The sequence below is a fragment of the Salmo salar genome, chromosome 01, assembly GCF_965601325.2.
Source record: "Salmo salar chromosome 01, fSalSal1, whole genome shotgun sequence".
Taxonomy (NCBI): domain Eukaryota; kingdom Metazoa; phylum Chordata; class Actinopteri; order Salmoniformes; family Salmonidae; genus Salmo; species Salmo salar.
The window spans coordinates 16,427,143-16,444,532 of record NC_138291.1 but is presented as its reverse complement, the minus strand read 5'-3'; the positions used below and the strand labels follow the sequence as shown (position 1 = coordinate 16,444,532).

The 17,390-nt window shown below is 42.6% G+C and overlaps 1 protein-coding gene across 3 annotated transcripts in view; it reads left to right on the top strand.

Moving 5' to 3' along the window:
* The window catches only part of LOC106566340 (kinase D-interacting substrate of 220 kDa B), a 110,781-nt gene that overhangs the window by 63,536 nt on the left and 29,855 nt on the right, over positions 1-17,390 (top strand). For all 3 annotated transcript variants that reach the window (XM_014134444.3, XM_014134305.3, XM_014134390.3), the window contains exon 24: positions 8,006-8,184. In XM_014134444.3, coding sequence (XP_013989919.1) covers positions 8,006-8,184 — 179 coding nt within the window. The remainder of the gene's footprint in view (positions 1-8,005; positions 8,185-17,390) is intronic.

Genomic DNA, 17,390 nt, shown 5'->3' with positions numbered 1-17,390 from the left:
AATTAAATCTAGATTCGGCTTCCTATTTCACAACATAGCCTCCTTCACTCATGCTGCCAAACATACCCTCGTAAAACTGACTATCCTACTTCGGCGATGTCATTTACAAAATAGTCCCCAACACTCAACTCAGCAAACTGGATGTAGTCTATCACAGTGCCATCCATTTTATCACCAAATCCCCATATACTACCCACCACTGCGACCTCTATGCTCTGGTTGGCTAGCCCTCACTACATATCCGTCTCCAAACCCACTGGCTCCAGGTCATCCATAAGTCTTTGCTAGGTAAAGCCCCGCCTTATCTCAGCTCACTGGTCACCATAGCAACACCCACCCGAAGCATGCACTCCAGCAGGTATATTGCACTGGTCATCCCCAAAGCCAACACTTCCTTTGGCCGCCTTTCCTTTCAGTTCTCTGCTGACAATGACTGGAACGAATTGCAAAAATCTCTGAAGCTAGAGTCTTATATCTCTCCCTCTAACTTTAAGCATCAGCTTTCAGAGCAGCTTACCGATCACTGTACCTGTACACAGACAATCTGTAAATAGCACACCCGACTACCTCATCCCCATATTATTACTTACCCTCTTGCTCTTTTGCACCCCAGTACTTGTACATCATCATCTGCACATATATCACTCCAGTATTAATGCTAATTTGTAATTATTTTCGCCTCTATGGCCTATTTATTGCCTACCTCCTTACTCTTCTACATTTGCACACATTGTACATAGAGCTTTCTATTTTTATTTTATTTTGTGTTATTGACTGTACATTTGTTTGTGTAACTCTGTTGTTGTTTTTGTTGCACTGCTATGCTTTATCTTGGCCAGGTCGCAGTTGTAAATGAGAACTTGTTCTCAACTAGCCTACCTGGTTAAATAAAGGTGAAATAAAAAATAAGAAAACACAAGGGGGCGTGCTCAGTCCCCTCATGTACTCCCTGTTCACCTATGACTGCGTGGCTACGGACGCCTCCAACTCAATCATCTAGTTTGCAGACGACACAACAGTGTTAGGCCTGATTACCAACAATGACGAGAAAGCCTACAGGGAGGAGGTGAGGGCCCTGGCGGAGTGGTGCCAGGAAAACAACAAAACGAAGGAGCTGATCGTGGACTTCAGGAGACAGCAGAGAAAGCACGCCCCCATCCACATCGACGGGCAGCAGTGGAGAAGGTTGTCGACGGGCCGCAGTGGAGAAGTTCCTTGGATTATACATCACTGACAATTGGAAATGGGCCACCCACATAGACCGTGTGGTGAAGAAGGTCGCAACAATGCCTCTTCAAACTTGGTAGGCTGAAGAAATTTGGCTTGGCCCCTAAGACCCTAACAAACTTTTACATTTGTACCATTGAGAGCCTCCTGTTGGGCTGTTTCACCGCCTGGTACGGGAATTGCACCGTCCGCAACTGCAGAGCTCTCCAGGCGGTGTCCCAACACATCATCGGGGGCACACTGCCTGCTCTGTAGGACATCTACAGCACCCGGTGTCACAGGAAGGCCAAGAAGATCATCAAGGACTTCTGCCACCTGAGCCACAGCCTGTTCACCACGCTATTATCCAGAAGGTGAGGTCAGTACATGTGCATCAAAGCTGGGATCGAGACACTGAAAAACAGCTTCTATCTCAAGGCCATCAGACTGTAATATAGCCATCACTACCCGGACTCCACCCAGTACCCTGCCCTGAACTTAATCAATATCACTAGTCGGCTACCACCCGGTTACTTAACCTTGCACCTTAGAGGCTATGTACTATTGGAAGTCGGAAGTTTACATACACTTAGGTTGGAGTCATTAAAACTAATTTTTCAACTACTCCACAAATTTCTTGTTAACAAACTATAGTTTTGGCAAGTCGGTTAGGACATCTACTTTGTGCATGACACAAGTAATTTTTCCAACAATTGTTTACAGACAGATTATTTCACTTATAATTCACTGTATCACAATTCCAGTGGGTCAGAAGTTTACATGCACTAAGTTGACTGTGCCTTTAAACAGCTTGGAAAATTCCAGAAAATTATGTCATGGCTTTAGAAGCTTCTGATAGGCTGATTGACATCATTTGAGTCAATTGGAGGTGTACCTATGGATGTATTTCAAGGCCTACCTTCAAACTCAGTGCCTCTTTGCTTGACATCATGGGAAAATCAAAAGAAATCAGCCAAGACCTCATAAAACAATTGTAGACCTCCACAAGTCTGGTTCATCATTGAGAGCAATTTCCAAATGCCTGAAGGTACCACATTCATCTGTACAAACAATAGTACACAAGTATAAACACCATGGGACCACCCAGCCGTCATACCGCTCATGAAGGAGACACATTCTGTTTCCTAGAGATTAACGTACTTTGGTGCGAAAAGTGCAAATCAATCAAGTACAAAAGTTTCTATATCCACAGTAAAACAAGTCCTACATCGACATAATCTGAAAGGCCGCTCAGCATGGAAGAAGCCACTGCTCCAAAACCACCATAAAAAAGCCAGACTACGGTTTGCATCTGCATATGAAGACAAAGATCATACTTTTTGGAGAAATGTCCTCTGGTCTGATGAAACAAAAATAGAACTGTTTGGCCATAATGACCATCGTTATGTTTGGAGGAAAAAGGGGGAGGCTTGCAAGCCGAAGAACACCATCCCAACCGTGAAGCACGGGGGTGGCAGCATCATGTTGTAGGGGTGCCTTGCTCTAGGAGGGACTGGTGCACTTCACAAAATAGATGGCATCATGAGGAAGGAAAATTACGTGGATATATTGAAGCAACATCTCAAGACATCAGTCAGGAAGTTAAAGCTTGGTCACAAATGGGTCTTCCAAATGGCCAATGACCCCAAGCATACTGCCAAAGTTGTGGCAAAATGGCTTAAGGACAACAAAGTCAAGGTATTGGAGTGGCCATCACAAAGCCCTGACCTCAATTCTATAGAAAATTAGTGGTCAGAACTGATAAAGCGTGTGCGAGCAAGGAGGTCTACAAACCTGACTCCGTTACACCACCTCTGTCAGGAGGAGTGGGCCAAAATTCACCCAACTTATTGTGGGAAGCTTGTGGAAGACTACCTGAAACCTTTGACCCAAGTTAAACAATTTAAAGGCAATGCTACCGAATACTAATTGAGTGTATGTAAACTTCTGACCCACTGGGAATGTGATGAAAGAAATGAAAGCTGAAATAAATCATTCTCTCTGCTATTATTCGGACATTTCACATTCTTAAAATAAAGTGGTGATCCCAACTGACCTAAGACAGGGAATTCTTACTAGGATTAAATGTCAGCAATTGTGAAAAACTGAGTTTAAATGTATTTGGCTAAGGTGTATGTAAACTTCCGACTTCAACTGTACATAGACATGCAACACTTTAATAATGGAACCCTGGTCACTTTAATAATGTTTACGTGCTGTTTTACTAATTTCATATGTATATACTGTGTTTTAGTCAAGGCCTATTCTATTCAACTATTTCTGTACATATACTATTCTATCCTACGTGTTCTACAGATGGATTTATATAGTATATCTGCATACTGTCCATAATGTCTATACATCCCATCACATACGGTGCATTCGGAAAGTATTCCGACCCCTTCCCTTTTTCCACATTTTGTTACGTTACAGCCTTATTCTAAAATTGATGTAATCATTTTTTTGCCTCATTAATCTACACACAACACCCCATAATGACAAAGCGAATACAGGTTTTTAGGCCTCATCAATCTACACACAACACCCCATAATGACAAAGCTAATACAGGTTTTTAGGCATTTTTGCTGTGTGTTAAAAATAAAAAACAGATACTTTATTTGTATTCAGACCCTTTGCTATGAGACTCAAAATTGAGCTCAGGGGCATCCTGTTTCCATTGTTCATTCTTGAGATGTTTCTACAACTTGATTGGAGTCCACCTGTGGTAAATTAAATTAATTGGACATGATTTGGAAAGACACACAAAGGCTCCATGGACAATTCCTTCCACCTCATGGCTTGGTTTTTGCTCTGACATGCATTGTGATCTGTGGGACCTTATTTAGACAGGTGTGTGCCTTTCCAAATCATTTCCAATCAATTGAATTTACCGCAGGTGGACTCCAAGCTGTAGCAACAGGTTTTTGTCGAGGAACAGATCTGGGGAAGGGTACCAAAAACTTTCTGCAGCATTGAAGGTTCCCCAAGAACACAGTGGCCTCATCATTCTTAAATGGAAGAAGTTTGGAACCACCAAGACTCTTCCTAGAGCTGGCCGCCCAGCCAAACTGAGCAATCGGGGGAGAAGGGTTTTAGTCAGGGAGGTGACCAAGAACCCGATGGTCCCTCTGACAGAGCTCCAGAGTTCCTCTGTGGAGATGGGAGAACCTTCCGGAAGGACAACCATCTCTGCATCACTCCACCAATCTCGCCTTTATGGTAGAGTGGCCAGATCCTCAGTTAAAGGCACATGACAGTTCGCTTGGAGCACCTAAAGAACTCTCAGACCATGAGAAACAAGATTCTCTGGTCTGATGAAACCAAGATTGAACTCTTTGGCCTGAATACCAAGCGTCACATCTGGAGGAAACCTGGCACCATCCCTACGGTAAAGCATGGTGATGGCAGCATCATGCTGTGGGGATGTTTTTGAGCGGCAGGGACTGGGAGATTAGTCAGGATCGAGGGAAAGGTAAATGGAGCAAAGTACATAGAGAACCCAAATGAAAACCTGCTCCAGAGCACTCTCGACCTCAGACTGGGGCGAAGGTTCACCTTCCAACAGGACAACGATCCTAAGCGCACAGCCAAGACAATGCAGGAGTGCTGTCATCAAGGCAAAGGGTGGGTACTTTGAGGAATCTCAAATATGAAATATATTTTGATTTGTTTAACACTTTTTTGGTTGCTACATGATTTCATATGTGTTATTTCATAGTTTTGATGTCTTCACTATTATTCTACAATGTAAAAAATAAAGAAACCTTTGAATGAGTTGGTGTGTCCAAAACTTTGACTGCTACCTCCCTGGTCTTTGGTTGAATCTGTGTTTGAAATTCACTGCTCAACTGAGGGACCTTACAATTATCTGTGTGGGGTACAGAGATGAGGTAGTCATTGAAACATCATGTTAAACACTGTTATTGCACACACAGTGAGTCCATGCAACTTATTACGGAATGTGATTTGTTAAGGAAATGTATTTATGCTTGCAATAGCAAAGGGGTTGAATACTTATTGACTCAAGACATTTCAGCATTTCATGTTTAATTAATTTGTTAAAAAAAAAAATCGGAAATCATCAGTCCACTTTGTCATTATGGGGTGTTGTGTGTTTGTAGTGAGTGACACAAAATTTCAATTTAATCAATTTTAAATTGTAACACAACAGAATGTGGAAAAAGTCAAGGGGTGTGAATACTTTCTGAAGCACTGTATATATTTATATTTGGGATTTTGACATTACTTGGTATGATATGTCTTAATTTCTTTTTTAAATTTTATTTTTACTTTTGGATTATGTGTGATATTGTATTGCTAGATATTGCTGCACTGTTGGTGCTAGAAACACAAGTGTTTCACTGCACCTGCTATAACATCTGCATAACCGTGTAAGCAACCAATAAACTTTGATTTGTTTTGGGCCACCACGAGCTGCCAGAACAGCTTCAATTCACCTTGGTATAGATTCTACAAGTGTCTGGAACTCTATTGGAGGGATGTGACACCCTTCTTCCACTAGAAACTCCATCATTTGGTGTTTTGTTGACGGTGGTGGAAAACACAGTCTCAGGCGACGCTCCAGAATCTCCCATAATTATTCAAATGGGTTGAGATCTACTGACTGAGACACACACACACACACACACACACACACACACACACACCCTTTAAACCCCCTATGCTCCTTTGAGACCCCTCTTTCAAAGTCACTGAGATCTCTTCCTCTAGCCATGGTAGCAAAAATAATGAGCAACTTGTCATTTTTATACATGTTAATTGTTGAATTAACTCAGGAAGAACCACACTACTTTGTATCCCTCATTTACTCAAGTGTTTCCTTTATTTTGTAATGATAATTTAATTGACACAGAAATGAACCACACTAATAACAATCTGTGTAGACTTGTTCAGACTATTCTGACCCCATTTCACCTAGGTTGATCAAGGTCAAATGTGGAGTAGCACAGTTAACCAGAACACTAGCTAGAGCAAATCATCACTGGTCTCTGCTACTGAGGTCTCTGAGTCAGGAGCTTGTAGACTGTGGATTGCGTGTCAGTAGGTGCAGAGACCACTGATTCTGTAACAGCATTTAGCCATCTATACATCTGGTTGCGTGTGTGTGTTCCTGCTTGTGTGTGTGTATGCACTGTGTGGGTAAAACAACGATGCCTCGGAAGGTCTTAACCCCAGTCTGTTAACCCAGCAGATCTCAGCTCAGCTGGCCATTAAGATATCTGAGCTTCAATTGTGTAACGATTTCTCCTCCGCAAATTGAGCAAATTCGTACTGTAGAAATGTGATTAGCTGACAGCAGCAAAGCTGGGCCCAGGCCAGGCCGTGAGCTCACTCACAATGGTGCAGTGAGGGGCTAATCAACCAGCAGAGAGACCAACCTCTGTTCCTCCCCCAAAACAGATCAGGCAATGGGAAATACCCTCCAAACCCCAGCTTTCCCACAACTTAAAACACACAGACAGAGACAGAGAAATATACAGAGAGGGAAAAAACGATAAGCAAAAGAAAGGTCTGTGTTCTGGAGAAAACTGCTCATTCATCTGATAAGACCGACGCCCACACGGATGAATGATGAATGGCCTGAGACATGAATCTCACTGCAGTTCATATTTTCATGTCTGAATTATATTATTATGGGGGTTAAATGGATCAACAGATTACCAGTGATGTATGTTGTTAATGTTTGCTTCCTGTCAGTTTTTCCTACCAAATCAAGTCACATAAACGTTTGATGTTGGTCCCTTTCTTGTTTTTTATGACATCCATCCACACACTCTAAAATGTAATATTTGAATTAGTTTTCATAGAAGGGTAGACATGCTGAGTTCCTCGTGCATAATGATATGTACTTTTCCAATAATGTGTTTCACTGATATGTACTTTTCACATTTTTACCTAATAATATATTCCATGCTGCCTTAGAATGGATCAGGGGAGAACGACTGCACCCTCTCATTGAAGCCACAAAGTTCAAGGCCGACTGCGGTACTGCAATCTTAATTTAAATAAATACATTTTTTGAAGACAATCATGGAACCAATAATTGCTTCTATTACACCAGACGGGCCTTCAATTTGATGTTCTCAGATGGGGCAGCACTGAGCTTGTCTGCAACGTCACTTCCTGGATTAGCTCAATCTGCGCATGATATGTCTACATAAATATCCCACACAAGATGCTATCTTAACTGACTTCCTTGGCTTCAAATGTGTATCGAGTCTTTACATAAGAATGAATGGTGTCACATGAACAATATGTGCTGTTTTTATGCTGTGGTTGAATAACTTTTCTAATAAGAAAGACAATACTGGTTAAATGTATCTGATACCATTTTCTGGTGGTTGGGGGGGAAAGAAGTTCACAAAGCAGTTGGTTCACCGTCCGTACATCTGTATGTAATGGATGGACCTGCACTGTTTGGAAGATAACGTTCAATGATATCTTCATAAATATATATATTTACTTCGAGGCTACAAACAAAGCTGAAACATCCTCGTTTGCAGAAGGCTCCCATTTCAACACAGCTTTTTAATGAGTCTGAGCAGCAGACCTCTGATAGTCATCCTCTTGTGCTTCCTCTGCTGTCAGACCCAGATAACAAACTGGAGCGATCAGTCACCAGCTAAATGGACTTATCTCTCTCCTTTCGTGACACCAGAACAGCAAGAGTAGCGGTGACCGCTGCACGGCCCCTACTAGAGATAGACAAGCTATCTCAGTGTCATCTTTAACGGTCTTCCCTCCTATTTCCTCTCTCTCTCGTTTCCTCTTCTCTAGAATCTCCAAAAACATCCCCACCACCAAAGACGTGGAGCCCCTGTTGGAGATCGACGGGGACATCCGCAGCTTCGAAGTGTTCCTGTCCTCGCGGACACCCGTTCTCACAGCGCGCGACGTGGAGATGTTCCTTCCCTGCACCGTCAACCTGGACCCCAAACTCCGCGAGATCATTGCAGGTCCTTATATTTACACACAAGTACCACTTTTCACTATTATAATGGTCATTACACTCAGTTAGTTCAAAGACCTATAGGCCCTTATTCATAAAACATATCAGAGTAGCAGTACGGACCCAGGATCAGGCCCCTCCTGTCCATGTAATCTTATTCATTATGATCTAAAAGGGAAAACTGATCCAATGTCACCACTCCTACTGTGAGACTGTTTTTGGATACATGCCAGTGCCAGTACCAGTACCAGATCAATATGGAGCTATATACAGGTATTACCAGTACCAGATCAATGTGGAGCTATATACAGGTATTACCAGTACCAGATCAATGTGGAGCTATATACAGGTATTACCAGTACCAGATCAATATGGAGCTATTTACAGGTATTACCAGTACCAGATCAATGTGGAGCTATATACAGGTATTACCAGTACCAGATCAATGTGGAGCTATATACAGGTAGTACCAGTACCAGATCAATGTGGAGCTATATACAGGTATTACCAGTACCAGATCAATGTGGAGCTATATACAGGTATTACCAGTACCAGATCAATGTGGAGCTATATACAGGTATTTACCAGTACCAGATCAATATGGAGCAAAATACAGGTATTACCAGTACCAGATCAATATGGAGCTATATACAGGTATTACCAGTACCAGATCAATGTGGAGCTATATACAGGTATTACCAGTACCAGATCAATGTGGAGCTATATACAGGTATTACCAGTACCAGATCAATGTGGAGCTATATACAGGTATTACCGGTACCAGATCAATGTGGAGCTATATACAGGTATTACCAGTACCAGATCAATATGGAGCTATATACAGGTATTACCAGTACCAGAACAAGGTGGAGCTATATACAGGTATTACCAGTACCAGATCAATGTGGAGCTATATACAGGTATTACCAGTACCAGATCAATATGGAGCTATATACAGGTATTACCAGTACCAGATCAATGTGGAGCTATATACAGGTATTTACCAGTACCAGATCAATGTGGAGCTATATACAGGTAGTACCAGTACCAGATCAATGTTGAGCTATATACAGGTATTACCAGTACCAGATCAATGTGGAGCTATATACAGGTATTACCAGTACCAGATCAATGTGGAGCTATATACAGGTATTTACCAGTACCAGATCAATGAGGTATTTAAGGTAGATATGTACATGAAGGCAGGGTAAAGTGACTAGGCATCAGCATAGATAATAATAAGGTATTTGAGGTAGATATGTACATGAAGGCAGGGTAAAGTGACTAGGCATCAGGATAGATAATAATAAGGTATTTGAGGTAGATATGTACATGAAGGCAGGGTAAAGTGACTAGGCATCAGGATAGATAATAATAAGAGTAAAATAAAGAACAGAGTAGCAGCAGCAAATTGAGTGTAAAAGTGTGTGTATATGGTGTGTATATATACTGCTCAAAAAAATAAAGGGAACACTTAAACAACACATCCTAGATCTGAATGAAATAAATAATCTTATTAAATACTTTTTTCTTTACATAGTTGAATGTGCTGACAACAAAATCACACAAAAATAATCAATGGAAATCCAATTTATCATCCCATGGAGGTCTGGATTTGGAGTCACACTCAAAATTAAAGTGGAAAACCACACTACAGGCTGATCCAACTTTGATGTAATGTCCTTAAAATAAGTCATAATGAGGCTCAGTAGTGTGTGTGGACTTCACGTGCCTGTATGACCTCCCTACAACGCCTGGGCATGCTCCTGATGAGGTGGCGGATGATCTCCTGAGGGATCTCCTCCCAGACTTGGACTAAAGCATCCGCCAACTCCTGGACAGTCTGTGGTGCAACGTGGCGTTGGTGGATGGAGCGAGACATGATGTCCCAGATGTGCTCAATTGGATTCAGGTCTGGGGAACGGGCGGGCCAGTCCATAGCATCAATGCCTTCCTCTTGCAGGAACTGCTGACACACTCCAGCCACATGAGGTCTAGCATTGTCTTGCATTAGGAGGAACCCAGGGCCAACCGCACCAGCATATGGTCTCACAAGGGGTCTGAGGATCTCATCTCGGTACCTAATGGCAGTCAGGCTACCTCTGGCGAGCACATGGAGGGCTGTGCGGCCCCCCAAAGAAATGCCACCCCACACCATGACTGACCCACCGCCAAACCGGTCATGCTGGAGGATGTTGCAGGCAGCAGAACGTTCTCCACGGCGTCTCCAGACTCTGTCACGTCTGTCACATGTGCTCAGTGTGAACCTGCTTTCATCTGTGAAGAGCACAGGGCGCCAGTGGCGAATTTGCCAATCTTGGTGTTCTCTGGCAAATGCCAAACGTCCTGCACAGTGTTGGGCTGTAAGCACAACCCCCACCTGTGGACGTCGGGCCTTCATACCACCCTCATGGAGTCTGTTTCTGACCGTTTGAGCAGACACATGCACATTTGTGGCCTGCTGGAGGTCATTTTGCAGGGCTCTGGCAGTGCTTCTCCTGCTCCTCCTTGCACAAAGGCGGAGGTAGCGGTCCTGCTGCTGGGTTGTTGCCCTCTTACGGCCTCCTCCACGTCTCCTGATGTACTGGCCTGTCTCCTGGTAGCGCCTCCATGCTCTGGACACTACGCTGACAGACACAGCAAACCTTCTTGCCATAGCTCGCATTGATGTGCCATCCTGGATGAGCTGCACTACCTGAGCCACTTGTGTGGGTTGTAGACTCCGTCTCATGCTACCACTAGAGTGAAAGCACCGCCAGCATTCAAAAGTGACCAAAACATCAGCCAGGAAGCATAGGAACTGAGAAGTGGTCTGTGGTCCCCAACTGCAGAACCACTCCTTTATTGGGGGTGTCTTGCTAATTGCCTATAATTTCCACCTGTTGTCTATTCCATTTGCACAACAGCATGTGAAATTTATTGTCAATCAGTATTGCTTCCTAAGTGGACAGTTTGATTTCACAGAAGTGTGATTGACTTGGAGTTACATTGTGTTGCTTAAGTGTTCCCTTTATTTTTTGGAGCAGTGTATATAGTCTAGTGAGTGTGTGTATGGTGGTGTAGTATATATATATATATATATATATATATATATATATATATATATATATATATATATATATATATATATATATGTATATATATATATATATATAGTCTAGTGAGTGTGTATATAGTGTGTATATATAGTCTAGTGAGTGTGTATATGGTGTATATATATAGTCTAGTGAGTGTGTATATATGGTGTGAATATATAGTCTAGTGAGTGTGTATATGGTGTTTATATATAGTCTAGTGAGTGTGTGTATATGGTGTTTATATATAGTCTAGTGAGTGTGTGTATATATAGTCTAGTAAGTGTGTATATGGTGTGCATATATAGTCACATATATATATATGTGGTTTGTAAGTCGCTCTGGATAAGAGCGTCTGCTAAATGACTTAAATGTAAAAAAAAAATGTAATGTGTATATATAGTCTAGTGAGTGTGTGTATATATAGTCTAGTGAGTGTGTATATGGTGTGTATATATAGTCTAGTGAGTGTGTTTATGGTGTGTATATATAGTCTAGTGAGTGTGTATATGGTGTGTGTATATATAGTCTAGTGAGTGTGTATGTGTTATTTCTTAAATTGTTACCCCTGGAAATATGAGGTTTTATTACATGCAGTCGGGAGGAACTATTGGATATAACAGCAACGTGAACTCACCAACATTACGACCAGTAATACGACTTTCCCGAAGCAGATCTTCTGTTTGGTCCACCACCCAGGACAATGGATCGGATCCCAGCCGGTGACCCAAAACAACGGCACTGCAGAAGGGGCAGATGGAGCGGTCTTCTGGTCAGGCTCCGTAGACGGGCGCATCGCGCACCGCTCCCGAGCATACTACTCGCCAATGTCCAGTCTCTTGACAACAAGGTAAACGAAATCCGAGCAAGGGTTGCCTTCCAGAGAGACATCAGAGATTGTAACATTCTTTGTTTCACGGAAACATGGCTCACTCGGGATACGTCATCAGCGTCAGTACAGTCACCTGGCTTCTTCACGCATTGCGCCGACAGAAACAAACATCTCTCTGGTAATAAGAAGGGCGGGGGTGTATGCCTTATGATTAACGAGACGTGGTGTGATCATAACAACATACAGGAACTCAAGTCCTTTTGTTCACCTGACCTAGAATTCCTTACAATCAAATGCCGACCGCATTATCTACCAAGAGAATTCTCTTCGATCATAATCACAGTCGTATATATCCCGCCCCAATCAGACACATCGACGGCCCTGAAAGAACTTCATTTGACTCTATGTAAACTGGAAACCACATATCCTGAGGCTGCATTTATTGTAGCTGGGGATTTTAACAAGGCTAATCTGAAAACAAGGCTCCCTAAATTTTATCAGGATATTGAATGCGCGACCCGGGCTGGCACAACCCTGGATCATTGTTATTCTAACTTCCGCAACGCATATAAAGCCCTCCCCCGCCCTCCTTTTGGAAAATCTGACCACGACTTCATTTTGTTACTCCCAGCCTATAGACAGAAACTAAAACAGGAAGCGCCCGTGTTCAGGTCTGTTCAACGCTGGTCCGAACAATCGGATTCCACGCTTCAAGATTGCTTCGATCACGTGGACTGGGATATGTTCCGCATAGCGTCAGACAACAACATTGATGAATACGCTGATTCGGTGAGTGAGTTTATTAGCAAGTGCATCAGTGATGTTGTACCCACAGCGTCTATTAAAACATTCCCCAACCAGAAACCGTGGATTGATGGCAGCATTCGCGCAAAACTGAAAGCGCAAACCACTGCTTTTAATCAGGGCAAGGTGACCGGAAACATGACCGAATACAAACAGTGTAGTTATTCCCGCCGCAAGGCAATCAAACAAGCTAAGCGTCAGTATAGAGACAAAGTAGAGTCGAAATTCAACGGCTCAGACACGAGAAGTATGTGGCAGGGTCTACAGTCAATCACGGACTACAAAAGGAAAACCAGCCCCGTCGCGGACCACTATTTTACATTTACATTTTAGTCATTTAGCAGACGCTCTTATCCAGAGCGACTTACAGTAGTGAATGCATACATTTTTTTTTTTTTTTTTTTTTTTTTTTTTGTGCTGGCCCCCCGTGGGAATCGAACCCACAACCCTGGCGTTGCACACACCATGCTCTACCAACTGAGCTACAGGTAAGGCTGAGCACTATGTCTTGCTCCCAGACAAACTAAACAACTTCTTTGCTCGCTTTGAGGACAACACAGTGCCACTGACACGGCCCGCTACCAAAACCTGCGGGCTCTCCTTCACTGCAGCCAACATGAGTAAAACATTTAAACGTGTTAACCCTCGCAAGGCTGCCGGCCCAGACGGCATCCCCAGCCGCGTCCTCAGAGCATGCGCAGACCAGCTGGCTGGTGTGTTTACGGACATATTCAATAAATCCTTATCCCAGTCTGCTGTTCCCACATGCTTCAAGAGGGCCACCATTGTTCCTGTTCCCAAGAAAGCGAAGGTAACTGAGCTAAATGACTATCGCCCCGTAGCACTCACTTCCGTCATCATGAGTGCTTTGAGACACTAGTGAAGGACCATATCACCTCCACCCTACCTGACACCCTAGACCCACTCCAATTTGCTTACCGCCCCAATTGTTCCACAGACGACACAATCACACTGCACACTGCCCTAACCCATCTGGACAAGAGGAATACCTATGTAAGAATGCTGTTCATCGACTACAGCTCAGCATTTAACACCATAGTACCCTCCAAACTCGTCATTAAGCTCGAGACCCTGGGTCTCGACCCCGCCCTGTGCAACTGGGTCCTGGACTTCCTGACGGGCAGCCCCCAGGTGGTGAGGGTAGGTAACAACATCTCCACCCCGCTGATCCTCAACACTGGGGCCCCACAAGGGTGTGTTCTCAGCCCTCTCCTGTACTCCCTGTTCACCCATGACTGCGTGGCCATGCACGCCTCCAACTCAATCATCAAGTTTGCAGACGACACTACAGTGGTAGGCTTGATTACCAACAATGACGAGACGGCCTACAGGGAGGAGGTGAGGACCCTCGGAGTGTGGTGTCAGGAAAATAACCTCACACTCAATGTCAACAAAACAAAGGAGATGATCGTGGACTTCAGGAAAAAGCAGAGGGAGCAGTCCCCTATCCACATCGATGGCACAGTAGTGGAGAAGGTGGAAAGTTTTAAGTTCCTCGGCGTACACATCACGGACAAACTGAAATGGTCCACCCACACAGACAGCGTGGTGAAGAAGGCACAGCAGCGCCTCTTCAACCTCAGGAGGCTGAAGAAATTTGGCTTGTCACCAAAAACACTCACAAACTTTTACAGATGCACAATCGAGAGCATCCTGTCGGGCTGTATCACCGCCTGGTAGGGCAACTGCTCCGCCCACAACCATAAGGCTCTCCAGAGGGTAGTGAGGTCTGCACAACGCATCACCGGGGGGAAAACTACCTGCCCTCCAGGACACCTACACCACCCGATATCACAGGAAGGCCAAAAAGATCATCAAGGACAACAACCACCCGAGCAACTGCCTGTTCACCCCGCTATCATCCAGAAGGCGAGGTCAGTACAGGTGCATCAAAGCGGGGACCGAGAGACTGAAAAACAGCTTCTATCTCAAGGCCATCAGACTGTTAAACAGCCATCACTAACATTGAGTGGCTGCTGCCAACATACTGACTCAACTCAAGCCACTTTAATAATGAACAATTGATGTAATAAATGTATCACTAGCCACTTTAAACAATGCCACTTTATATAATGTTTACATACCCTACATTACTCATCTCATATGTATATACTGTACTCTATACCATCTACTGCATCTTGTCTATGCCGTTCGGCCATCGCTCATTCATATATTTTTATGTACATATTCTTATTCATTCCTTTAGACTTGTGTGTATAAGGTAGTTGTTGTGAAATTGTTAGGTTAGATTATTTGTTAGATATTACTGCATGGTCGGAACTAGAGGCACAAGCATTTCGCTACACTCGCATTAACATCTGCTAACCATGTGTATGTGACAAATAAAATTTGATTCGATTTGATATGGTGTGTGTATATATAGTCTAGTGAGTGTGTATATGGTGTGTATATATAGTCTACTGAGTGTGTATATGGTGTGTATATAGTCTAGTGAGTGTGTGTATGGTGTTTATATATAGTCTAATGAGTGTGTATATAGTCTAGTGAGTGTGTGTATATGGTGTGTGATATATAGTCTAGTGAGTGTGTATATGGTGTGCATATATAGTCTAGTGAGTGTGTATATGGTGTTTATATATAGTCTAGTGAATGTGTATATGGTGTGTATATATAGTCTAGTGAGTGTGTATATGGTGTTTATATATAGTCCAGTGAGTGTGTATATGGTGTGTATATATAGTCTAGTGAGTGTGTATATGGTGTGTATATATAGTCTAGTGAGTGTGTATATGGTGTGTGTATATATAGTCTAGTGAGTGTGTATATGGTGTGTATATATAGTCTAGTGAGTGTGTATATGGTGTGTGTATATATAGTCTAGTGAGTGTGTATATGGTGTGTATATATAGTCTAGTTAGTGTGTATAGGGTCAGTGCAAATAGTTGGGGTAACATTAATTGACTTTCTCAGTCTGGCTATTAGCAGTCTTATGACTTGTGGGTAGAAGCTGTCTTGAAGCTTGTATGGCCGATAGCCGATACTCCGGTATCGTTTGCCGGATGGTAGCAGAGTGAAAAGGCCTTCCTCTGACACCGCCTGGTATAGAGGTCCTGAATGTAAGGGAGCTCGGCCCCAGTGATGTACTGGGCTATCTGTACCACCCTCTGTAGCGCTTTGCAGTCAAGGGCGGTGTATTTGGCATACCAAGCGGTGATGCAGCCATTCAAGATGCTCTCGATGTTGCAGCTGTAGAACTTTTTGAGGATCTGAGGGGCCCATGCCAAATCTTTTCAGCCTCCTGAAAGGCAAAGGGCGCTGCCATGCCCTCGTCATGACTATGTGTGTGTGTGGGCCATGTTAAGTTCTTTTTTTCTTTTTAAAAATATATTTTCATTTATTATTTTCCACTAACCCTACCACCCCTCCCCTAATTGGAGTAAACTAATGAACAACAACACTAAGGCTTCTATTTCCAGCTTATAAACACATTTTACGGACACAATCTACTTTACAGTAGTTCTCTTTTGTTTGTTTTTACTTCTATCCTTCCTCAACCCCTCCCATCTATTTCTGAAGACCATCCAGTTTGATTTCTATTTGCCATATATTTTTAACTGTTCTGTTTCACAAAAGTTCTGAACCTATATACATTTTACGGACACAGTATATTATACATTAGTTATCTTGTTGTTATTAGTCCCACCCTTCAGCTCCACTCAACCCCTCCCATCTATTTGCCATATATTTTTCAACTGTGCTGTGGTGTTTCACAAAAGTTCTTAACCTTTCTATTCTCATAGTTTCAACAGATTGTAAATGAAAGATAAACATTTTTGCTAAAAGTATTATTATATTATTGATCGATTGACTACGACTTTTCAAATCACCCAGTAGTGCTATATACAGAGTTAGCTCCAGGTAAATGTTGCAATTCTTCAGCCATTCCTGGACCTGTGATCAAAAACAAGCTACGTATTGACAGTACCAAAACAAATGATCTCATGACTGTCTCTTCGCATCAAAATCTGCAGAGCTGGGATTGTACATTGAAAATTGCACAGCTGTCAATGTTTTGGTTTTTATTTATCCCAATTTTCTTTAATAATTTGGGTCTTTAATGCAGTGCTGACAGATAAATTCCTTACTTTTTCCCCCTTCTACTTGCCTCTTCCATTTTTGCGGTAATGCTGCAGTTAGTTGGTTGTCATTTTGGGTAGATCAGACATTTCCATATTTTTTTGTTAGCTGCATGTGTGACAATTCCACCTGTCCTATTTATGATATTATTTGCAAAGATTATACCTTTAAAAATATATCTATATATTTTTTAATCAATTAATATATTTGAGTTTAACCACAATATTTGTTGTATTATATTTTCTGTCTTTTCTGGTGGATTAAACTGAAATTGCAACCAACTTTCTATGGCTTGTTTAAAGAATTGCGATATTTTGGAGATGATTTCATTTTCAAATAACCGAAAGTGAGAGGTTGTAATCTGAATAAAGGGAAAAGTGACAT